A 25,414-nucleotide genomic window follows, 5' to 3' on the forward strand; every position below is an offset into this window, starting at 1 on the left:
AGATTATTCTCAAACGATTCTTTGGCATATGTGTAGTTTTAGCATTCATTAAAGATGAAGTGTGCTTGTTTATTTTAACATGAAGAGTTAAATCCTCTAGGGCATATGCAGTACAAAATGGCAGAAATATGTTTAGTACCATTTTAGAGACGACAGGGAAGTCTGTCCTGAGGTTGAGCCAAAATCCATTGCATGATTTAAAAAAGAAAAAGGGACTCAAGCCAGCAACTCAAACAGCTTTTATAAAGAGTTATTTGTACTGTGTATATTTGCCTGCATGTTTGTGCCCCATGCACGCTCGGTGCCTGTGTAGGCTAGAAGAGGCTGTCAGGGTTGGGTGGGGTGCAGTGGTGCTTTGGGAAGATAAACTTCAGGCCTTACTGTATATCAGGCAAGCATCCTACGCCTAAGCCACATCCCCAGGCCATTTGTTTCCTTTTCATCTTGAGGCAGAATCTTACTAAATTTCCAAGGCTGGTCTTGAACTCACCATGTACCTCAGGCAGGCCTTGAACTTGTAACCTTCCTAATTTTTCCCAAATTTTCCAAGTAGCTGAGATTACCTGCCTACCCTCCATGAGACCATAGAGACTTTGCTTGGAAGCCACCCCAGCTCCCTCAAGCCTTTTATTCTGAATTTCCCAGAGGAATCAGGTTTAGTGTAGAACAGAGCCACTTGTCCCTGTGGTCACACACATCTTAGAGATTCCTTGTGGCTCTGTCTCCTAGAATTTACATGGTGGTCCGGATGCTTGGAGTCTGAAGTGCAGCAGAGAGCACAGATTCCGCCTGGGCAGACATGAGTTTAAGTCCAGACCACCTATTACTAATTGTGTAACCTGAACGAAGTCCTTAAATCCAATCCATCTAAGTTTCCGATTCATCACTGGGAAGGAAAAATTGGGCCTTATCCTGAGGTTGGACTTAGACCTCAATCCTGTGTAATAGCTCTTACTATTATAGAATACTAGCCCTCGTCACAGCTAACCAGCTAACCAGATGATCATTTCTACATTTTCTTAGAAGATTGTAGGTAAATGGATCATCCTTGTGCCTGCATGGCAGGTCGTGAGGCGGGTGGTGGTGGATTTTCTCTGAGATCAGGAAGGACTGCCAAGGCCTTGGACAAGACCAGCCTCCTGCAGAGGCCCTGAGGTTTCCCGTTTGTCCTAGCACCAGTGGAAGACCCTTCCTGCTCTATGTCGGCCTGGCCCACATGCACGTGCCTTTGTCTGTGACTCCACCATCACAGAGCCGAAGTCTGTACCGTGCAAGTCTCCGCGAGATGGACAGTCTGGTAGGGCAGATCAAGGACAAAGTGGACCGCACGGCGAAAGAAAACACACTCCTCTGGTTTACAGGTAAAGTAGACGTGCCCAGCTAATCTGTCTGGGATCTAATGGAGAGTCCCATGGGGGCTCTGTGGAGAGAGGTGTCTTATCTTGTGACATCTTTAACAGGGAAGGGCTCACCTCGAACTTGGGACCCTGATGATACTTATTTGTCTCAGTGCTGAGCTTTTGCGTGTTGGGTTCTTCAAGACTGAGTCATGGGAAAGGTTTGGGCTGACTGAACATGGGCCTCTCTGGCCCCATGGATGGTGACTTTGACATCGTGAGCTTGTATAGGTCTTTACCAGCTCCTCCCTGGTCTAACAACTGTGCTTGCTACTGGCCTTACCTTTAGTCAGGTGGCTCAGGAGGGCTGAATTAATGATCCCTTTAAAGGGTTCACATGTAGCTAGGTATGGTGGTGCATAGCACTTTCTAGAATTCTAGCACTTGAGAGTCTAAGACAGGATGATCTTCAGTTCAAGGCCAAGGTGGGCAGTATAGTGAATTTGAGGCTAGCCTGGGCTATATACATCTACTCTGGATCAAGTTGAAACCTGGTCTGGAACATTTGCCTACTGGGAGAGCCGAGTCTACTCCACTGCACTCTGGTCAGGTTGGAAGATGCTGTGTGTGGAGTTCTAGGTGCATCAAGAATGCTTAGTGACCAGTTGCTGGGCGGACACTAATGACAGTAACGGGTTGCTAAGACTACAAAATGGGAGGTGTAAGAGTAGAGGTTAAGGATGGAGGTCACTGGGTCAGGGCAAGCCACCCCACCCCCACCCCCTGTGAGCCTGGTAGAGATAGGCTCAGTGAGACACATGTATGGCCTAGACCTTTGGAAACTAAGGAGGAGAGTCCTTGGCAGCACGGGGTAGCCGCGCACTGACATCCATGCCTATAAGGGACACCTCAAATGTACGGGTCATGCTTGTCTTTCTGTCTGATCCCTGCTGTGCACAGGCTTGTGGCCAGAGAGGAGGTCAGAAGAAGTGTCCCTCAGAGACCCACTGACCATCCTGTTTCTTTTTCTGCTTTCCAGGAGACAACGGCCCATGGGCTCAGAAGTGTGAGCTGTCGGGCAGCACAGGTCCCTTCCTTGGATTGTGGCAAACCCGTCAAGGTATTATAGACTGATCAGATCACACTTGGGAGACTGGGTGCTGGCTGGGCATGGGGTGTTGCCTGGGGGACGGCGGCCTTGGGTCCTGGCGTTTGGGTCACTGTTACAAAGCAGGGTGGCTCACCAGCCACCAACTTTCAGAGAAGAAACAAGTTGGGGCAGAGAGAAAGTGGGTGCTCATAATGGACCATCTCCTTCTGTCCTTTCGTACTCTTCCCTAAAAGGACCGGCGTTGTCATGACAAACTGGTCCATAAGCTGTCCAGGCAATGTGCTTTGCCTTAATTCATATGGCCACTTGTCCCTTCATGCCTCTTCCCCACTTCCTCCATCCAACCATTAATTTACACTATTCATTCAAGAAACATTTAGGACACAACTCTGTAAGCTTGGGGTTTGTTATTTTGTTATTGCTGTTGTTTTGTTTGACAGGTTCTTACTATGTGGCCTTGGCTGGCCTAGAACTCACTATGTAGATCAGGCTGGCCTCGAATTCAGGGATCCTCTTGCCTCTGCCTCTGGAGTGCTGGGGTTAAAGGTATTTGCCACCATGGCTGGGCCTCCACAAGGCTGTTATGTCTCTTATCTCTAAACCTTATAACAGTGAAGGGTAAATAGCAATGGCTTCATCTATAGATGAAAACCGAACCCTAAAGAAATTGAGTCACTTGTCAAGGTCGCACAGTCGGTGAGGAGACACCTGGCTTGCCACTGGAGTCAAAGCTGATGCCGTCTCCATATACCCAGTGGCCTCCTGCGGTCATTTCTGGCTCTGTGTAAACACTTGAGCCTGGAAACTCGGTTCCCATCTGTTCCGGAAAAGTTCCCAACAAGGAAGGACATTGCCTTCTGAGGGAGCAGCCGCACCGGGGACAGTCTGGTGTGTGGAGCAAAGGCTTGAAAAGTTCCGTGTGCCTTTTGACACACAGACTCCTCCCAGAAGCATTTGTTTTAGGGGACTGACTAGCCAAGGGCACAGTGCATATACATGATGCTCATTGTGTGGGTGGTTAAAGATCCAGCTGGACACCGCTCAGGTACTCAGTGAGGGGAGGATTTAAAGGAGTTACTCATTTAGAGGAACACCAAAGAGACAGTAAGCTCATGGATATTTATTGACTCGGAAATATTTACATGAAATATTTTTCAGTGAATGAAACAAGCTAAAAGATAATATACAGTGTGTACGCGTGTACTTTATGTAACGATGCCTTGTGCAAAGTACAGCTTTTCCACATAAAAGTAAGCTTATGCCTTCTCAGCAAAGTCTTGAGCAAGGCATCAAAACTACTGAAGATTATCAGCGATTACTCCTGGCTTAAGAGGGAGTTTACATGTGACTCGCAATCCCTTCGTCTGATGGCAGACTGTTTCCTAAAAAAAAAAACAAGCGAAGGATTGGAGGTGTAGCTTAGGATAGAGCGCTTTCTTAGCACGCGTGAGTCTGACAAAGAACTCTAAAATATAAACATTAAACTGTAGTGGAATGGGAGTGTAGCTTAGTCAGTAGGGTGCTTGCCTAGCGTGTAGCCCAGTCCTTTCTTTAGCTCCAGCATCATATAAACCAGCTGTGATGGAACACACCCCTAATCTCAGCACCCAGAAGGTGGAGGCAGGAGGAACAGAAGCTCATGCTCACCCTTGGCAATATAGTAAATTCTGGGCCAGCGGGGGCATGTGAAACACTGTCTCAAAAATAAGCCCAGCCTTGCCCTTCTTTCCTTGTCTTGAGCATTTGTTTAACGCCTGCTGTTTCCTGTTCTTCCTACTTGTTGAGCATCTATTGTGTGCTATATGTATTCCCCCACACATACAAAGCCTAGCAAAACCTCTGACCTGAAGGAATCATGGTCCCGTGGTAGCACTTCTCAGGCAGTGTTGTGTAGACACAACAAGATCCTATGGGGAGCTTGCTAAAATGAAGTTTCAACCCAAGAGGTCATCAATTGGTGATGGCGGCCTTGCATTTCTGTGCGACTCCAGGACAAAGCTAATATCATTGGTCACTTTGAGAACCACCAGCCTAGAGCATTGTTGCCTATGATAGCTGTATCTGTATAGCTTATATCTCTGGACCTGCGGTTCCCTGAGTTGGTCATGGGGGGGTGGGCGGCAGTGATTGTAATTTCAGCACTCAGGACACAGAGACAGGGTGGCCACCAGCTGGAGACCAACGTGGGCTCCATAGTGAGTTCAAAGTTGGCCTGGTCTGTCACGATGACTTTTTCAAAAGGCAAAACAACAACAACAACAACAACAACAAAACAAAAAAACCAAAAAAACAAAAAACAAAAACAAAACAAAACAAAAACAAAACCCAAAACAACAGCAACAACAACAACAACAAAACAAAAACAAAACGCACAAAAAACAAAAAGCAAAAACAAAAACAACCCCCCCAGCAATAGCAATAACTACAGTGTCAAAAACAAAAACAAACAACCCTCCTCCCCCAAAGAAAAACAGTGCATGGTTCCCCAAGTTATTAGTTGTGTGAATTCTTCACAGGAAAATGGGTCACAACTGTGTGTGTATGTTCCAGTGTATGCCTCTCCGTGTGTGCTTGTGTGCTCCTGTGTGTGCCTTTCTGTCTGTGTGTGCATGCTCATGTGTGTCTCTCTGCGTGTGCTCATGTGTATGTGTCTGTGTGCATCTGTCTGTTTGCTGTGAAGCCCCAGCTGACCTTGAACTCAAGGAGGCTCCATTGGCTCCCTGACTGCTGAGATCCCAGGTGTGAGCTACTATACCCAGTGAACCATGCATTTTTCACAAGGGAAACAGAACAGAGCTCATTCAAAGAATGCTAGAGTTGGGAGAGAGCTTGAAATCTGTGTTCCTACTCACTCCCTGGTATGAAGTGGAGGCTGAGGAGGATGGAGGCTTGTCTGCACCACCAGGCCAGCTGGTGACAGAAAAGGGTCAAGTGATGGGGGTTCATTCCTCAGCCCGTGTGACTGTGGTTACTCCCACCTTTCAAAACCTGATCATTGCTTAGCTGTCTGGAAAATCCTGTGTTGTTTCTTTGAACTTTGTGGTTGTCAAGGTAAACATCATTAGCCCCCGTGACGGTCAGAATCGTTCTAAATGGAGAGATAAAGAGGCCTGCTGGCTCAGGAGCTTTGCCTGGGCTTGAGTCTCAGCTCAACTATGAACAGGGACAGGAAGCTTTGTTCTTCTGTGTTGGGAGGTGATAGGCCTTCTTCATTACACGAGTAAAATCACACGGAGGCATCACACAGGCACCCAGCCTGGCCCTCTACCAGTAACCCCTCTGGGACTCGGTTTCTTTATTTATAGCAGAAACAGCCTGGGCATCCTTCTTGAAAGGAGAACTAGATGGAGGTGGGGACAGACCTGGCAAGGACTCTCGTACAGAAGTATTAGACAGATAACACATGGCTGATCTCAGAGAGTCCTGAGACCTTGTCTTGGGAAGCTGCTTGGAGCTGGGGTCCGCCACCTTCTTGTTAACACTGTTTTGGGCCAGGCTTTCTGGTAACGTTTTCTGACTTGGCTGTGGCATCTGTAGGCACAACATTTGACTTGGTAATGGGATTGGGGCTGGGGGCCACTCTCTTGTTTTCAAAGTTCTCATTGTGAACTTCCCCTGAAAAATATGTAAAAGTAACTGTTGTGTGTCCCCCCCCCCACCCCACCCACCCCCCCCCCCCCCCCCCGCCCCTGCCTCACTCCATCGCCTCCTTTTCCTCACTACCTGGAACACTGCAGGGAACTAACTCTAGGAAGCCAGGCAGAAGCCGTCCTGCAGTTGTGAGTGAAGAGGACTGACCTAGGTTCCTGTGTCAGGAGGCCGACACATCCCCCTGTGAGGCCAGTCTCAAGAGCCCACAAAAGAGAGGAGACAGTGTTTTCGCAACAGAGTAGGACAAACAGCCCTAGGAGCCCTGCTTTTTTCTCCCCGAGCCAGCTTGCTGCGTCAGGCCACGTGCTGTCTTCCACTGTTCCCAAGTGCCCCCCCTCCCCACCTTTCCTTTCCTTGCCTTTCTTGGCTAGTCCATCAGCTCAGCTGATGCGATGAGACAGCGTCTCTTGGAGTCATCTTTTCACCCTGCGCTAGAGCGAGGATGCTCTATTTGGCAGGCTTCCTGCCGTCTCGGGATGAGGAGCAACCGAGTAGGGGCGTGTATGTGTGCGCGCGCGCGCACAGTGCACATCAGGCTCACCTTCTCCCAAAGAAAGAGGACCTGACTGCAAGTCCCTGCTGCCCTCAGACTCCAGGCACCTGCCTGTGTAAAAAAGCCCCACTCCTAACCTAGCGCATCCCTCCCCACTTTGAACCTGGCTCATACCAAGGCCAGAGTTTACACCTTGTCTCCCCAGCCCATCTGACTGCTGCTCCTCTGTCTGGAAAAATCTTCCTTTGTTTTATTTGAAGAACAGAAGTGTTCCTTCCTCTCCCTTGGTGATGAGAAAACATTCTGTTAACTTGGCATCATCCGTGCTCCTAGGAGACCTTGCTTGTCTGTAATCTGACCCTATCAGGCTCTTACATAAACCTTCCCACTGGGACCCAGATCTCTTGGCATCCTCGGCCTCCTGTCCAGTTGTGAGAAGGTGGAGAAGGGTCAGAGATGCCATGCTCAGGTTGGTAGACTTGGGACAAGGACTGTTAGCTGCTGGGTCCGGCTAGGATAGGGCTTCATGGTTAAAAAAAAAAAAAAACTCTGTGGAAGTTGAAGTCTGTCTTTTTCTAGTCTCTGGACGCTGGCTTGTTACAATGTCCCTGTCAGCACACTTGAGACCACCTCAACCCAGCCATACTTCTGGGCCTCACTGAAGCCCGGCTTCTCTGTGCTTTTATGGAGCCAGTATTCTATGGGCATCCTTGGCAAGGGTATGTATTAATATTTAGGAAGGAAGCGTGCCTCTCTGGAAGGGTATATAGGATGTCCTTCGGTGGGCGCCTCCAGAAATTGCACAAGGAAATGCCAATCGGGGTCCAGCAAGCCAGATAAAGGACTCCACATGGCAGCTGTTGGCAGAGATCTTGCAAGCTGGGTTTGCCTATGATGCTCAAAATTGTTTAAAGGAGCTTATCAGATATGCCGGCCCCTCAGAGGACTGGTACATGAGTGTACCAGCTGCCCCCCCACCCCTCCACCCCCCCGCCCTCCGTCCTGTCTCCATGTGTAGGTATCTTGACCTTTTCTGTCACCCAATCTGTGGCAGGTGCCGTGCGAAAGTGCCTCGCTTCGAACTCTGTGCTCATGATCTTATGTAACTGTTCCCGCAGCCCCGTGAGATAAGCGTGGTCATTTTCCACTTCATGAATGAGAGATGGAGATTGAGGGCGCTTATGAATTCTGCCCGAGACGATCTGATTAAAGGGGCGTCCCTGGAGTTAGGACTTGGATCTGCCCAGCTCTAAAGGTGCCTTCTGATCAGCCTGTTTGTACTTCTCAGAATCTGGTTCTGAGGCCATTGCTGGCTGCCATCAGAATTATCAAGAGTCAGGGTGCTTCTGCACTTGGCGATTTGTGTATGTGTATTTGTATATGTGTGTGTGTGTATATGTGTATGTGTGTATGCGTGTGTATGCGTATGTATATGTGTGTGTATATGTGTGTGTATGTATGTAGGTATGTATGTGTGTATGTATGTGTGTATGCGTGTGTATGCGTGTGTATGTGTATGTATATGTGTCTGTATATGTGTGTGTATGTATGTATGTAGGTATGTATGTGTGTATGTGTGTGTGTGAGTATGTGTATGTGTGTGTATGTGTGTATATGTGTGTATGTGTGTGTATGTATGTGTGTATGTGTGTGTGTGTATGTGTATGTGTGTGTGTTTGTGGGGGGGTGGAGGCAGAGGGCCTGTAAGTACCGTGGGGCACAGGGGGAGGTCAGAAGATAGTTATCAAGGTTCTCTCCTTCCACCATATAGATCCTGGGGCATCGAACTCAGGTCATCAGACTTGGCTACAAACTCCTTTAGCTGCTGGGCTAGTAGCCATCCAGCCTCTATATACAAATCTTTTGAGCTGCTGGGCATGGTGGCGCACGCCTTTAATCCCAGCACTCGGGAGGCAGAGGCAGTCAGATTGCTGTGAGTTTGAGGCCAGCCTGGTCTACAAAGTGAGTCCAGGACAGCCAAGGCTACACAGAGAGACCCTGTCTCGAAAGACAACACAAAACAAATCTTTTGAGCTGACACAGCACAGGTACGGAAGTCAGAAGAGAACCTTCAGACGTTTGTTCTTTCCTTCCACCATGCACACCCTAGGGTTAGAACTCAGACCATCAGGAGTGTGGGCAAGCACCCTCTAACCACTGAGCCACCTCACTGGTTCAGGAACCCAAATTGTGCACGAGCTCTTGTCTGGCGTTGCTCTTGTCTGAAGAGATTGGCACAGCACTCAGCGAGCTGCTTGACTTTCTGACTCAGTGAAACATGGCGGGTGGCCCTTTGCTTGCTCTTCCCAGGCGTAGGCAGCAGTAATCATGGTCGGCTTGCCCCTGCCGTGATACACTGCGGAATGCCACTTTACTTCTGAAGCCAGGGAGGGAAGAACAAGTAAGCAAAGTTATGAATCATGGTTCTGTTTATGTTTTGGTTGCTGAGGCTAAATATTTATTGCTTTAAGTAAGAGGTGCCGCTTTAATTAGAGTCATTACTAACCACGAATGCACTGAAAGACATCATCAGGGCCACAGACAAGCATCTCTGGACAGAAAGCCAAATACAGCTCACACTTTGAGTGTAGCAGAGCCACGGGTCAAAGTACTAAAGCTTATCTAAATTAACAAAGAGCTTTCCAAATGGAAAAGTGCATAGACGTTTAAGCTGTGGACTTAGCTGTTTTTCTTGCTGTAACTTATCGGGTCGTATCTATGATGCGGTGGCATAAGGGATAAAGGTGTGGCCAGTTTAAGGCCTGTGGTTAAAAAGCACGAAAGGCTAGGGAGATGGCTCAGCCAGTAAATTGCTTGCCTTGCAAGCATGAAGACTCGAGTTAGCTCTAGAACCCGTGTTAAAAAACTGTGTGTGATGGTTCATGCTTGGATCCCAGGACTGTGGAGGCAGAGGCAAGTGGATCTCTGGAGCTGGTTGCCCAGCCATGCTTCCTAGTAACTGAGTCTCAGGGCAAGTGAGAGGCCCTGTCTCAGAAAACAAGGTAGTCAGCCCCTGAGGATGGTACCCAAGGTTGACCTTTAGCTGCTAATCCCCTCGTAAAGGCTTTAAGCTTGAGCTACTGGGGATGCAGAGGGAGGGTCAGCTGACCTGGGTCTTCAAATCTGATGAGTTGTCTGCCATGTGGTTAAAACGAAGGTTGTTATGGGAGAACCAGAGGCCTTCAGGCTTTCTTGTCCACCATTTCTGTGCTTGGCATGTGGTTACAGGGGGCATAGGTTGGGTGGGGCTTGAGATCCTGAGCCCAGTATGGGGACCAGAAAGCCAGCCAGCATGTCATGAAGTGGCAGGGACGTGTGAGGGTACAAGTCACTCCAGAACACCCAGGCCTCTGGGCATGATAAGCAGGTGGTAGGTGCTGATGCAGATTATAGAGCAGGGGTCAGACTTTGCCCTTTGCCCCTTCTTCCACACGGTCAAGCCAGACAACCGGTCACAGATGGCCTGCCAGTGTGGCCCTGTCTTGGGACCACAGTAGAGAAGGGAAGGTGTCTCAGAGAGGGAAAGGTTTGGGAGGCAGAGGAAAAGCCTGTATGGTGACTGCACTTTCTTTTTGTTGTTGTTGTTGTTGCTTTTTTTTTTTTTCGAGACAGGGTCTCTCTGTGTAGCCTTGGCTGTCCTGGACTCACTTTGTAGACCAGGCTGGCCTCGAACTCACAGTGATCCGCCTGCCTCTGCCTCCCGAGTGCTGGGATTAAAGGCGTGCACCACCACGCCCGGCCTGGTGACTGCACTTTCTGACTCCCAGGTGATTAGGTAAGGAGAGTGAAGGCTCAGTCAGGATTTCCTCTCTCCCTGACCCCTTCATAATCATAGGCCAATTAAAAACCCAGGAGCTAGGTTTCCTGGGTTTCCACCAAGACCACACAGTCTTAGCTTCCAGAAAATTCCCAGGTCCCCAGAGCAATTAAGAAACGGTTCAAGTTTTACTATTTAATGGATGTGAGAAGGTGAAAAAAAAAAATGGGTCATAGGTCAAGTCGACCAAGGGATTAATTAATTAATTTTTGAGATAGTATTTCATTTTGTAGCCCAATCTGGCCTAGGAGCCACCTTATATCCCAGGCTGGCCTTTGAACTAGAAGGGATCCTCCTGTCTCAGATTCCCAGGTGCTGGGCTTATAGACATGAATGACTGTACCTGGTAGGTTCTCTCCCTTATTTGGAAATTAAGTTATCTGAGTGGGAGAAGACAGCTTAGATTCCCTGGGCCTCAAAACAAACAAACTGGGGCCGGAGAGATGGCTCAGAGATTAAGAGCACTGGCTGTTCTTCCAGATGTCCTGAGTTCAATTCCCAGTAACCACATGGTGGCTCACAAGCATCTATAATGTGATCTGATGCCTTCTACTGGCCTGTAGGTGCACATGCAGGCAGAGCACTGTATACATGATAAGAAATAAATCTTTAAAAACAAAACAAAAACCAAACCGAACAAAACAACCGAAGAGGTTGACCTCTGGCCTCCACACCCACACTTACACACATTGCCCTACATCCCCACATCCACATACATGTGTATGAACAATCACATGCAAAAAGCACACAAGCTACGTTTGGCTTTGAAGCGCGTTGTGCCTGCTTCCCATCTAACCTGGGAGTGAGTCCTGTCCGAGTCACATTTTCCTGGGAGAGCTGTGTAAGGTATTGAAGTGCCTCCCCCATCAGGCCAGCCACTCGCAGCCTCTAGGAGAAGGGCTTCACCATGGTGTTTTTGAAAAAGTCTGCCTGTGATTCTGACACACATTTTGGGTATGGAATGCTAGAAAACTGAATGGGTGAGGGTCCTGGCTGTGTAGTTGGACCTGGATTTACTAAGTACTTAAATTCAGCCAGAGCTGGTGGCACATTCCTGCTGTCTCAGCCATTTGGGTGGCTGAGGCAGGAGACTGGACAATTTGAGAATAGCCTGGGCTGCATAGTGAGTTCAAGGCTAGCCCAGTCAACTTAGTGAGAGCTTGTTTCAAAACTAAAAATTGAAAGAAGAGGCTGGGCTGCAGACGTAACTCAAACCCAGTGGTAGAACACTTTCCCAGCATAGGACGTGCCCTTCGTTCAGCCCTCAATACTGAGAAAAAAAAAATGTACTTAGCCTCTTTGAACTTCTGTTGTTGTTGTTGTGTTTTTTGTTTTTGTCTTTTTTAGAGACAGGATTTCTCTGTGTAGCCTTGACTGTCCTGGACTCGCTTAGTAGACCAGTCTGGCCTCGAACTCACAGAGATCCGCCTGTCTCTGCCTCCCGAGTGCTGAGATAAAAGGTGTGTGCGACTGTGCCTGGCTTTCTTTCTTTTTTTCCTCCTTCCTTCCTTTCTTTTTTCTTTCTTTTTCATTAGAAAAAAAATGGGGATCACAGTGTGTAAGTACGCAGGATTGTCTGGTACAGTCAGTACAAAGGTCTGATGAGGTGGCTCAGTGCGTAAAGGCATTTGCAACGGAGCCTGGACCCCTAAGTTTGGTCCTTAGGACACATGGTTAAAGAAGGGAACCAACTCCCAAAAGTTGTCCCCTGACCTCCCCTTTGCACACCTTGGTGCACATGTGTGCACAAAATGTTGTCATCCAAATCCAATGAAGTTATGTAGGAGAGCACTTAGCCACGTACTTAACTTCGTATGGGCCCAATTAATAGATGATGTTATAGTTACTGTTTCTATTATTTTTAGCTTGGAATGAGGAGTGAAATAGCTACCTAGAGGCGTTATTCTGTAGAGGCGGTTGGTCTGGGCCCTGCCCGTGCTGGAACAGATAAACCACAGAACGCCAGTTGGATAAGTGCACACGGCTGATAATTGTACAACACCACTTGCACTCCACTTCTCACTCCTAGCAGGGCTGGTGAGAAATTGGGGTTTGGCACTAAGAGTGGGGAAGAAAGGTCTCCCCAGAATCTTCCATAGGCCTTCCAAGTGGCGGAGCGCAGTTATCAGCCGTGTGTGCTTATCCAACTGGTTTTCTGTGTTGCGGGTGATAAATATTTATTTGCTTTGGTAATTGCTAAATTCCCTTTGTGTACAAGGACCACGGGACTGGGATCATTTACATGGCTAGAATTAGTGATCTTACCTTTCAGTTAAAATTAGAGCCTTAGGTGCAGCTGGATTAGCCGGCTAGCCCCACCCACGTGGCCATGTTGAGAGGCTTCTCTCTACGGGCCAACCCTTTTCTCTCTCCATCGTGAACTTTCCATGTGGGCTGTCCATCATGTTGACAGATAGGTTTGCCGAAAGCACAGTCCCTTCTCACCCTCTAGCCTCTGACCCTCCGCTGAAAGACGACAAACGTAATGAAACTGTTTCCATTGAGAAACCCTCCGGGGAAGCTCAGTCACCTGCAAAGGGGCTGTCCAAAGTGCAAACTGTTCTTTTGCCTGTCATGGAGCTGAGAGACAGCCCCTGCCTTCTGGTCAGAGAGAGCGATTTACTTCCTAAACCCAGTGCCTTGGCCTTGCCTTAGCGTCTGGCTTAAAAGGTTAATCAGGACCCTTTGAATGCTGTGTACGGTGGGTTGTAAATAAAAGAGCCCCATCTTTCCACCCACTCGCACTAAAAGAGTCCACGCAAATGCAGCTCCCAGAGCTGGAGAGACCCACAGGTTCCCTGGCAAGCGTCTGTATGTGTACTCATTGCTGTTTGGCCATAGGCTGAACCATGCCGTGTATTCTGAGCCCACGTGGAAACAAACGCATCTTGTGCTCGGCCACAGTTCTGGATTTTCTATTTCACGTGCATGAATAACACGAGTGGTCTTGTTCTGTGTCTGTTTCGGGGAGAGAAGGCTCCGATGGAAAGTACGTGCTTGAGAAATGCTGGACTAGATCAAAGAGCCTTTCAGCCCGCAGTGACTGAATTCAGTCGCTTTCTTGAGCCTCACACACTTCAACGTAAACAGTCCATAGGGTGGGAGCTGTTTTGTGTTCAACTTCTTGTATCAACACTTGGGGGTGGGGGTGGGGGGGACACTCCAGAGCTCTTCATGTGCTGGTCCCAGGAATTTGGAGCATTTCCGGTATGATGTACTTAGCCGGGAACATCAAAGGTTCTGTTTGTGGCAGTGAGAACACAGAGGGAGGAAGGCTTCATCTTGGTCGCCTCGCCTCCCCACCCATGATTGCTTTTATTATTTACGCCAGCCAAACTTGAGGAAGTCGCATGACCACAGTGTGTGTGTGAGCCACATACAGCGCTTGTCTTGGAAGAACTTCTTACACGCAAACCTTGTGGAACCGCTGGCCTCTGGCTCAACCAGGGATGAGGGTGGGGTGTGTGTGTGTGTGTGTGTGTGGGAGTGATGGAAGCCGTCATGGTTAATTCAACGCAACATGTGTATTCAGGATGTTTTCATAAAACATGACCTCATCTCTTCCAGCCCACGGCTGTCATTATATTGGTGGTCACTTCGGACTTGGCTACAAAAATAATGCCTCGCGTTACTAATGTGAAAGTTCAAAGATTGCACATGGGAAATTCTTACCTCTCCCAAAGAGGCAAACACTCAGAACCATGACTGATACTGTCTCATCCCAACAACTCATTGATTCAAGGAAAAAACAATGCAAAACAAAACAGATCCACACACGATCAGTCAGGCACTGGGTGGATTCAACAGCCGAGGAAACCCCCTCTTTCCAAGACTTGTAGTCTTTGTTTGTTGTGCAGTGCTAGTGATTGAACTGATGGCATCATGCATGCGAGGTAGGCGTGGGCAACTTGTAGGGGTCTGTCCCCCCTCTCTCTTCATCCTAATCAGACAGGCACAAGATCAACTGGAAGACAAATTCATTTATTCAACCAAGATTCGTTAAGTGCCTAGGGTCACTTGAGTCTCACCGTGCAGGGACACATGAGGAGTCAGGAATGAAGACAGTTTAAAATGGGGGAATGTCATGAAAGGAATTGACAGAATTGACAGAGAGCTTTGTTTATATATGTTAAGTCCAGAGAAAAATCACAGCATGTACGGAAACAAACAGCTGGGCAGTAAAATAAATAATAATAATAATTTATTACTTTTTTGTTTTGTTTTTCAAGACAGGGTTTCTCTGTCCTAGAATTGCTTTGTAGATCAGGCTGGCCTCAGACTCACAGCAATCCACCTGCCTCTGCCTCCCGAGTGCTGGGATTAAAGGCATGCACCACCACTCCCAGCTATTAATTTTTTTTAAGAAAGCCATTTCTTTGTGGAAATTATTGGATACTCCTAGAGAGGGACTGCTTTCCCATAGGCCATCTCTTAGCTGAAAAAGAAGCCAGGCATGGTGGCACATAATCCCAGCACTCAGGGAGGCAGAGACAGGTGGATCTCTGTGAGTTTGAGGCCAGCCTGGTCTCCAAAACAAGTCCAGGACAGCCAGGGCTACACAGAGAAACCCTATCTCAAACAACAAACAAACAAACAAACAAAGCCTTGAGAGTGTGATGTTCATCAAACAACTGCTGCTTCTCACAGGGGGAAGTCCAACCAAGCAGACCACCTGGGAAGGTGGACATCGTGTCCCAGCACTGGCTTACTGGCCTGGCAGAGTTCCAGCCAATGTCACCAGCACTGCCTTGTTAAGGTAAGGGATCCGAATGCCCGTTAGCTGTGGGGGTTTAGAGACAGAGCTGATGTGGACACATGGGTGGCTGAAGATCCCAGCAAACTCACTGCGTGTTGCTTACCTGCATGACCGATAAAGCAGATCTTATAGTAAAGTAGCTACAGAGGGCAGGCGCCTCCCTGTGGGGGACGATACTTGAGTAAACAAGGGACCTTGCTGGTCTCTAACCTCAGCGTTGGTTCTTAGCTAAAGAGAAAAGCAGCCAAAATGGCAGCAGGAGTGAAGTCCCCAGCACTCTTAACTATTCATCCTTGGGATTAGGAGAGCTGTCCCAGGTGGCGACAAGAAGTGGCTATCACTGGAAACCAGGTGAATGCCCCGGAGGCCAGGAAGGAGGCAGATGGCCCCAGTGGACGAAGAGGGAAAGAATTTATCCTTAGGTGAGGATGTCCTCCAGCCTTGCGGAGTGCAGCCTCCAGGCCTCATCTCTAGGGACATCTTTCCTCAGGGGCTTTGTATGTATGATGTCTCTCCGGGTATCAGGGTAAACAGATAAGCCCAGTCAGTGTTTTGGCAGGAAATCTGGCTGTGATGGGTCTCTGGAAACATTGCCTTGGAAACTAATGAACCCTGACTTACAGCTGGGACCCCTCACTAAGTCATTTGAAAAGTATTTGTTTATATACTTAGTGTATGTGTGCGTGTGTGCTCATGTGTCTGTGTGTGTGCGCGCGTGTGTGTATACGTGTGCACATGTCTGTGTGTGTACATGTGTATGTGTGCCTGTGTGTGAGTTTGTGTCTATACATGCTTGTGTGTAAAGGTTAGAGGCCAACCATTGGTGTCATTCCTCTGAAACCACCCACCTTGTGTTCTTTTCTATGCCTTTCTTTAATTTTTTTCTATTTTTGAGGCAGGGTTTCTTGGTGTTTAGCGTTGGCTGTCCTGGACTCACTTTGTAGACCAGGCTAGCCTTGAACTCACAGCGATCCACCTGCCTCTGCCTCCCAAGTGCTGGGATTAAAGGCGTGAGCCACCACACTTGGCTTAATTTTTAAAATCTGTATGAAAGTGCTTTGTCCACGTGTATTTTTTATTTACCATGCATGTACAGTGTTTGTGGAAGCCAGAAGACGACATTAGGGGTCCTGGGCCTGGCATTAGATTTAGTTGTGAGCCATCATGTGGGTGCTGGGAACCAAAGTAGGTCCTCTGTTAGAGCAGTGAGGGCTCTTAATCACTGACTCATTTCCCCAGCTTCTCCTCCCTTTCTCTTTGAGACTACCATGGGGGAGGCTGGTTCAGTGAGTTGGTTATGCTACCTGGCCAGCAAGCCCTGGCTCATTCCTGTCTTGAGATTGCAGGCCCATGCTGCCATACCCAGCATTTTACATGGGCACTGGGGATCGAACTCAGATCTTCCTGCTTGTGTGCGCTACCTCACAAGCCCGACTTCTCACTAGATCAGGTCGGTTACCTCTGTCTGGTTCTGCCCTGTATTCACCAACACCAGAGCCTTCACCGAAGCCCAGGACAATGAGTAAAAGCCTGGCTGAGAAGTTCTCTCACAGAACAGTGCCAACCAGAGGAAGGCAGGCCTCCCCAGCACCTCCCAACATCTCCAGACCCTCTAGGAAAGAAGGGCTGAGACGGAAGCCAAAGGCAGGAGGGGTGAGCAGTTCTGACAGCCTGGGCGAGCAGGCATTACCCCCCCCCCCCCCCCCGCCAGCCCTCAGGCCCCTCAAGGGTTTCAGGTCATCCCTGTGCTATCAGGAGGGGGCAGCGTGCACTCTGTGGGGGCCAGCAGGTGTGACAACAACCACGCAGCTTGGAATCTGTGATGTTAGCTTGGCTAGAAGAAGGCCAGGGAGGGGCGGCTTCTATAGCTCAGACTCAAGGGGCAAGCGTCGGGCTGCACATGCACAAATAACTCCTTAGCGTCTTCAAGGCCCGGGCTTTCACTGCTGGAACAAGCGTGTTTCTCATCTGAGAACTGTGTGTGCAGCTACCATCAGCCACTGCACCACAATAGATGATTGTGTCCTTGATAATCAGAGGACAGGGACTGAGGCCATAGCTGGGTGACTAGAGAGAGTTCTTGGTACAGATGCATTTTCTTGAGGCCCTCTGGCACTTCATCAGAAGAAAACAAGGGGAGCAGGGCAGCCCCTCTTCAGATGTTTTTGGTGTGAAGTTAGTCTGAGTGGCAGCTGGCTCTCCCTCCCCTTCTGGGCGGGGCTTCTTACTGCCGTTGGCTGTGGCTCTCCCTCCCGATCTTCTGGGCGGGGCTTTAGTGCTCACACTTCGTTTTGTGGGAGCCCAGGCTGGTTACTTGTTTTAGTCCTTTATTCTTTGAGGATAGAGACCTTTGCGGTCAGAGTTCCTTCAACTTCTATTCAGATGGCCTCAAGAAATTATGACATCTTAAAATAGGTTAAGATGTGTACTGTCACGAATACAGGAAAAAAAATGAAATCTCCCTCTCTCTCTCTCTCTGAGACAGGATCTCTCTGTGTAGCCTTGACTGTCCTGGACTCGCTTTGTAGACCAGGCTGGCATCGAACTCACAAAGATCTGCCTGCCTCTGCCTCCCTGAGTGGTGGGATTACAGGTGTCCGGCTCAGAAATTAAAATTTTAAAAAAGGGTACGGAGTGAGATGTGTGTGAGAGGCAACAAGATGGCTGGGCCTACAAAGGTGCTTGCTGCTAAGCCAGGTGGCCTGAGTTCCATCCCTGAGTTCCTACGTGGTAAACATAATACAAATTAAACTTAACAGAATGTGCTGGTGGGAGGCTCCTTTAGCCTGAATCTCACTGGCTATCTTTTAGCAATACCCAGGTTACTATTTGGATATGTGCCTATGTGATAATACAGTATTTTAGAAAGACCCTGTATATGACTGTCCCCAAAGCCTGGAGACAGCAATTGCCAGATGGAGACAATGCAAACTTAGTGCTGTTTCTGACTGTGGGTGAAACATTGCCCTGGAGGCTGCGGAAGTAGTCATAAGCCAAGCAGCTTGAATGTTCTTTTTTTTTTTTTTTTTTTTTTTTTAAGGTTTATTTATTTATTTATTATGTATGCTGTGCTCTGCCTGAATGTGCACCTGCAGGCCAGAAGCGGGCACCAGATCACATTATAGATGGTTGTAAGCCACCATGTGATTGCTGGGAATTGAACCCGGGACCTTTGGAAGAGCAGTCAGTGCTCTTAACCTCTGAGCCATCTCTCCAGCCCCAGCTTGGATGTTCTTGATGCTGAGAACTAAACTCACTTTCAAAAGATTGCCTTTGGGGCAAAGCAGAAAAGTCATGATAAATTTACCCTACAGCTCCAGGACAAGGTTTATTTTTTCTTTTCTTTTGGTTTTTCGAGACAAGGGAGGTGTCTCTGTGTAGCCTTGGCTGTCCTGGACTCACTTTGTAGAACAGCCTGGCCTCGAACTCACTGCAATCCATCTGCCTCTGCCTCCCGAGTGCTGGGATTAAAGGTGCAGGACAAGGTTTCTTAAACCTAACATTGCTGTATATTTTGAGCCAGGCAATTCTTTGCCTGTTCTGAGCATTGTGGGATGTTAGCACAATGTCAGGCCCCTTCCCAGTAACTGTGACAACCAAGGTATCTCTAGGCAGTGCCACATGTCCCCAGAAGGACAGAAAGACTCTGATTGAGAACAACAATTTTAGGAAAATTTCTCTTAGTCTTATGAAAGAAAGTGAAGGGTCTGCTATGGACCTGCGATGGGCATCTCCATCCCTGTTCTGGATAGAGGACCACACCTGGCTCTGTGCCTGAGATGGGCATCTCCATCCCTGTTCTGGATGGAGGACCACACCTGGCTCTGTACCTGAGATGGGCATCTCCATCCCTGTTCTGGATGGAGGACCACACCTGGCTCTGTGCCTGAGATGGGCATCTCCATCCCTGTTCTGGATGGAGGACCACACCTGGCAATAAGAGCTGGTGGGCAAGCAGGAGCTGGTGGAACTGATAGGAAGATCTTGAACCAGTCTCATTGGAAAAACAGTCAGAGCTGCAGAAGAGTCCTGGGCTACCTTAGCAGGCTCTGTGGATTCTAGTAAGACAGGGTTATATGGGAAGGGTGAAGGTCAGCAGACTCCATCTTATCTGCAGGCATAGAATGGGATCTACATGCAGAAGCTATAAAATCCTTATCCACATCATGTCCTGTGGTCTGTATGACCCTGCCAAGCTGTCCATGAGAAACATTCACCATTTGCTGTTCAGTATTGCCCTGGTGCTCTAGGACTACCGCTTACTCTAAAGTAGGTGCTTTGGGTGGGGGTGGGGGTGGGGGTGTGTGTCTGTAAGAGGGACTCAAGGGTAGGGAGGGACTGGGATGGGCTGCCAGTCAAATGTGAACACAGGCTAGCCCCTGAAGCCTCTGCAGCGTGACTAAGGCCAGGAAGGGGTGGGAGACCTAGCTTTTTTCAGGGATAATGAGAGGGAATAAACAACACTGAAAGAAAATTACAATTGAATGCTAAAAAAGCCCCTATTTCTGTATCCTAGGGGCAGTTCCATGCCTCCCTCCACCGGAGGCGGATCTGTTTTCATCTCTTCTATTCTTGGCACCTTTCCATATTTACCTCCTTTTCTGCCACTGCGTAGAGCCCTCTGTCACAGCTGTGTCCCTTCCATGAGTGGGCACCGCATTCCTTTCTTCCTATCAGAGGGCCTGTGAAATGGTGCTTTGGGGCCTGAAACCTGCTTACACATCAGGTCCATGACGCACAGTGCCAGAGTCCATAATGTGATTGTGTGAGGGGGGCCAGGCATGTAGCTCAGTAAGTAGAGTGCTTGCCTAGCATGCATGAAGCCCCGGGTGTGATCCCCAACACTGCATACACAGGGTGTGGCAGCTCATGCCTGTAATCCCAGCACTCCAGAGGTCAGCCTTGGATACATGACAGTCTTGTCTGAAAAACAAAGGAAAGAAAAGAAAAATACTTTAAAAGTGGTACAAAATGGTTCACTTATACATTTGTCTTTATATCAATAGTTATAAATGTAGTTTCTGCTTTTTAGACTTTTTAAAATCAGGCAGTGTGTGTGTGTGTGTGGTATATGCAGGTGAGCACAGGTATCCACAGAGGCTGTGGGATGCCTGACGTGGGTGCTGGGAATTGATTGAACTTAGGTCCTTTACAAGAGCTGAGCTGTCTCTCCAGTCCCTTTTTCTTTTTATAATAGACAAGAAACCCGTGGTAGCAAAAATGCCTACCAAGTAAGTCCAGACTGTAGCTCTGACAAAAAGCCAAGCATCAAAATGGACACATTGGAAGTGCAGGGCTTGGGTTCTGCAGGTTTGGGTTTCTTGGGTTAAGACTGAGGCCTGCAGGGGCATCAGTAGCCTCTGTAAGACAGGTCTGCCTTCCAGGTGCGTGAGCAGGAAAGCCCAGCCTCGAGTCTGTGAGTTCCAGGCAGTATTTCCCTCTCATGGGGCTAACCTCAGCGGCTGGGCTTCTGCCATCCTTTGAGAAATGACTTTCCGACAGCCTAGGCATGCCCATGCTGGACAGGGCTACCTTGAATGGTGAGAGTCATCAAACCTGTTGAAGAGGTTTTCTTAGTGGGTGAGGCTTCTCTTTGAGTTCTGTGTAGACTAAAAACCTCTGTAGGGCATGCCAGACTCTGACACACTGGGATTCCCTAACTGTTTAGATTTGGACTAGTGCTGTGTCGCATGCCAAACCTCATGATGCAGAGGAGGCAAAAGATGGAAAAAAGAAAGTATGTAATTCATTCTGGAAGTTTAATATAGAGTCTGTTTAGATGGTTTGCTGATTTGCCCCAGACTCTGGGATGCCGATGTCTCTTAAGATGGCAAAGGAAAGCCTAAATCTACTTCAAATTTGTGTGTGTGTGTGTGTGTGTGTGTGTGTGTGTGTGTGTGTGTGTGTCTGTTGAGAGAGAATATGAATGTGAGCTTGAACAGCCCTACACCATCTCAACCTTTTCAGACCACACAAGACCTCTGTGTTTCCTGGTCTGTGGCAGGGACCTTGGACCCTGAACAGGTTTCCAGACTGTTCTGTACTCTCTTGGGTGCTGACTCCGCATGCCTTGACTGCACACCAGTGTGGGATGCCAGCTCCTGGAGTGCCTATCTCAAGAGATAAGCTACCAGTTTTGTGAACTGTGAAAGCTATGGGCAAAGAGAAACACTTTGTCCCAGAGTCAACGAGAAATTCCGCCTCAGGTCGTAGGCAGAACCCTGCAGGGGGGAAGGAGGTGGGCAGATTAGAGATGCCGCACACTCCTTGGGTCCTTTCTGTGGCTTCTCTGGAGGGCGGAGAGCTGCTCCTAGAACTCAGGGTGGATACATTAGGAATACCTGGCCCTGAGGACTTTCCCACCCAGGATCCTGAATGCTGATGCTGTCCCAGCCTCTGGGTACCAGGACCTCTTTCCTGGGAAAGTCTAAGCCATGACAGAATTCATGTGGGCCCAGCCCCTTGGCTCTGGCAAGCCTCTTTGGCCTTCAGTTCCTTTGGCTCTTGTATAAAGAGCTCTGTTGGAAGGGCAGCCCCTCTGCTCTTCCTGACAACCCACCCCCCATCTCGTGATATGAGCGCGGGAGGCTTGTGGGAGGTACACGGTGCAGTAAAGTTCCACATGACTTTGGAAAAAAAATCACATGACATAAGCCTGTAATCTTATCCCTCATGCCCTCATGAAGTGGAGGCAAGAGGATAAGGAATCCAAGGCAAGTCTTATGTGAAACACCAAACAATCAAAATAGGAACGAATAAAATCACATAAACAAGACCCACCAAAAATGTGAATAGTGGGTGGGGCTGGGGAGATGGCTCCGTGGGGGAAAGTTCTTGCCATGTGAGCATCAAGTCCTGAGCTTAGATTCCCCAGCACCTTGTACGAGCTGGAGACTGAGGCAGAGACACATCCATCACCCCAGTGCTGGAGGGAAACGATCCTGGGGCCTCAGTGTGAGACAGGCTGAAACAGCAAGAGACCGTGTCACAAAAAACAAGATGTGGCATGATAGAGGAAGACAGATGTTAACCTCTGGCCTCCACACAGGTACATATGGGCAAGCAAGCGCGCGCGCGCACACACACACACACATACATACACACACACACACACACGCATATACTGCACACACACAAGTAGGAATTTGAATGTATTGGTTGTGAGCCTAGCCTTTAACGGCTGAGCCATCTCTCCAACCCGAATTTGAATTTTTTTTTTTAAAGTAAATATTAACAGTAGTTACCCTCAAGAGACGGACCAGTTATGTAATATTTTCTTTTTATATTTCTTTATGTTCTAAATTTTTTTTTTCTACTAAGACATTCTCCACTTTGTCATGGACAAAAGAGAATTAAAGTCAAGTGATAGAAGTGGAGTGTTTCACATGTTATAACCAAAATTTCACACACTTCTCCTAAAGACTAAATTTTCATGAGCCAGAGACTCAGGCGATGGAAAATGAAGAGAGTATTTTCCTGCAGACACTTGTCACCCTGCCACACACTATTCCTGATAAGACAGCGCCCCACTCTTCGCTCTCGGGTTAAAGGTGCGACCCTGTTGGTAATTAAAGACGAACAACCACCAAGAACCAGGCTGCTTCTCTTGTGTGTCTTCCCTGAGTGTTTTGCCCACACATCCACCCTGCGCGGCAGTTGTTGTTATTAGACCACACATCTTAGGGATTAGTAAACGGAAGCACTGAGTGTTACACAGGTGGTGAAATTAAATCTGAACCTGTACAACATCTGGCCACATCCTGCCGCTTGTAGCAGAAATCCCGGTTAGAACTCCAAAGAGAAATAGACAGCGTGGGCTCTAAGCGAGGCTGTCTGCTTTTGCTCTGGGCTGCTTCAGGTGGGTTTGGCTCACAGGAGGGCAAGGGAAACAGTTGGAAGACTTGAGGAAAACTGTTCTGTTCTTTCTGCAGCATGCTAGACATCTTCCCCACGGCGATAGCCCTGGCAGGAGCCAGCTTGCCCCCAGATAGGAGCTTCGATGGACTGGATGCCTCTGATGTGCTCTTTGGCAGGTCACAGACAGGGCATAGGGTAAGTGGAGAAAGCACGTGTCTAGGCTGTGTCTCACAGCTCACACCTGCTACCTACATATACAGGACCACTCTCGGAAGATGGCGTGGCAGTGCTTGGTACAGATCCTGTGCAAAAACCGCAGTGATTAATTTCAGAGATGAGCTACCTCCAATAATTCAGTCTGTTAATCCAGATTTATGTTTATATTTGACATGTTGACTTACTGTAGAGGTATGTGAGAATTCATTATCTCAAAGGTTTAATTTCCTTTTTCTGCATGCATTCAGTTTTCTGACATAACGTGGGCACTCAGTACATTTGTTGTTGTTGTTGTTGTTGTTGTTGTTGTTGTTGTTGTTATTGGACAAGATACCTATCCAGTTCTGGGCTCAGCTAGAATGGAAGCCCTATGGGGGACAAGACCTCACCTGCTGGCTTCAGATTTCAGTTCTCTTGTATCTAACAGCATCCAGCCCCAGCCAGCATCTGTACCCAGCCAGCATCCGTACCCAGCCAGCATCCGTACCCAGCCAGCATCCGTACCCAGCCAGCATCCAGCATCCAGCGCATGCAGGGTGAATGAACAAACGAATGAAAGTCAGCAAGGTCTCTGTGTGCTCACCGTTCTCCCAGCACTGGGAGGGCTCAGCACACACTTTGCATCCTGTTATTTCGTTGTTGTTTTACTTTTGAAAGATGCTCCTGCACCAGGCTGACCTCAGGCTTCCAATAGCCTCAGCCTTCTGAGTGCTGGGATTGTAGATATGTACCACCATGGCTGTCTTGCCTGTGCTTGAATCAGCAGCCCCTGGCAATGATTTCAGGTCTCCAGCTTCCAGGATCACCTTCTTGCTGTTGCTTCCTCAGGGTGCTCTGAAGCACCAAATAAGCAGCCAGGAAATTCCAGTCCTCCTGGGTTTTTCATGTCACTTCCATGTGTTTTCCTAAAAGGAAGAGGAAGTCCCCAGAGCAGGAGCCTGGAGGATCTTGGGAACCTCTTAGGGAGACCCAGTGAGCACCCAGCTTCCCCCGCTGGAGATCTATGCTTCAGAGGTCTATTTCTGTCTTTGAGAGGGTCACAGGGGAGTGATTCAGATGTGCTCATGGCCACCAAGGCCAGTAATTACTGCAGCCTTCCTAGGTCAGCCAGAACCTGGGCCTCGAGTGGACCACACTGCACTCCTACACACACTGATGACGTTCTTAGGGCTGGTCAGATTAGCCCTGCACAGTCCTCTGAAGGGTTCTTGGGTCACCTCAGAACATCTGTCTCTGCGGAGCGGCAGATCGTCCGGGCCTGGCCCTTCTGAGCAGCACGAAACAGGAAGATGTTTTCCGCTCTCAGCTGGAAGTCAGCAGCTCTGACCTGGCAGTGTCAGCCAAGGTTTCTGTGGAGAGGTACTCCGGAGTCTCTATTGCCATGGCTACTGATAGGATAATTAGGGTCACCGGGAAGTGATCTTGACACCGTCAGGACTCCTGTGGATGCCAGCTCCTTCACGTGTTTACTTCCGTTCCCGGACAGAGCCGTGCCTTCCTTTAGCATCTGACTTGTGCACACTCATTGAGTTAGGTCCAGGAACCAGGTGGGAAAAAACAGATACAAGTTGTGTTGGTAATCTAGCTCAAGTGGACACTTGTTTACTTTCTTACCATATCCTATGACCCAGCAAGAGGAAGCCAGTTTACGGCCTACAGGGAGCTTCTGATGGTGCCTTTAAAGAGGGACGGCATGTGGGTTCTGTGCCTGGTCTCCCTGAGCACCAACTTCTTCTAGTGTGCATGTAAACTCTCCAGGTTAGACCACCTTGGATTTTAAGGACAGGGCTGATTGATGTGCATGGATTTGGGTTTATTCTTTTCTAGTCAGCCTAACCCATTGAAATGAAGAGACTAAATTGTCTTGGATTTGTAACAGTTTTAGAGGAATCCAGAATATCAAAACAAATGATTTTGTGTGTATCCAAACATCCATCCATCCATGTATGTAGTATGTATATACCTCTTTAAAATATTTACTTTATGTGCATTGTGTGTGCCTGAGTTTATGTGTCGGTGTGCTCTGTGTTGTACAGTGGCCACAGTCATTAGAAGAAGGCATTGGATCCCCTCCAAGTGGAGTTACAGACAGTGTGAGCCTCAGTATTGGTGCAGAGAACCAAACCCAGGCCCCCTGCATGAATAGGAATTGCTCTAACCACTGAACCATCTCTCC

The 25,414-nt window shown here is 48.4% G+C and overlaps 1 protein-coding gene across 5 annotated transcripts in view; it reads left to right on the top strand.

Annotated features, from left to right (window-relative positions):
• Positions 1 to 25,414, top strand: part of ARSG (arylsulfatase G) — a 149,066-nt gene that overhangs the window by 87,297 nt on the left and 36,355 nt on the right. For 4 of the 5 annotated variants that reach the window (XR_014773370.1, XM_084751395.1, XM_084751396.1 and 1 more), the window contains 4 exons: positions 1,174 to 1,361; positions 2,377 to 2,457; positions 15,057 to 15,165; positions 23,097 to 23,217. Coding sequence is in view for 4 of the 5 variants with exons in the window: in XM_084751395.1 (XP_084607521.1) it covers positions 1,174 to 1,361; positions 2,377 to 2,457; positions 15,057 to 15,165; positions 23,097 to 23,217 (499 nt within the window). In the remaining variant the exon portion in view is untranslated. Of the gene's footprint in view, positions 1 to 1,173; positions 1,362 to 2,376; positions 2,458 to 15,056; positions 15,166 to 23,096; positions 23,218 to 23,665; positions 25,223 to 25,414 lie in introns of those variants that run through there. The other variant, XM_084751397.1, reaches the window with a different exon arrangement.

This window comes from Acomys minous (assembly GCF_964271855.1).
Source record: "Acomys minous genome assembly, chromosome: 12".
Classification (NCBI taxonomy): Eukaryota; Metazoa; Chordata; class Mammalia; order Rodentia; family Muridae; genus Acomys; species Acomys minous.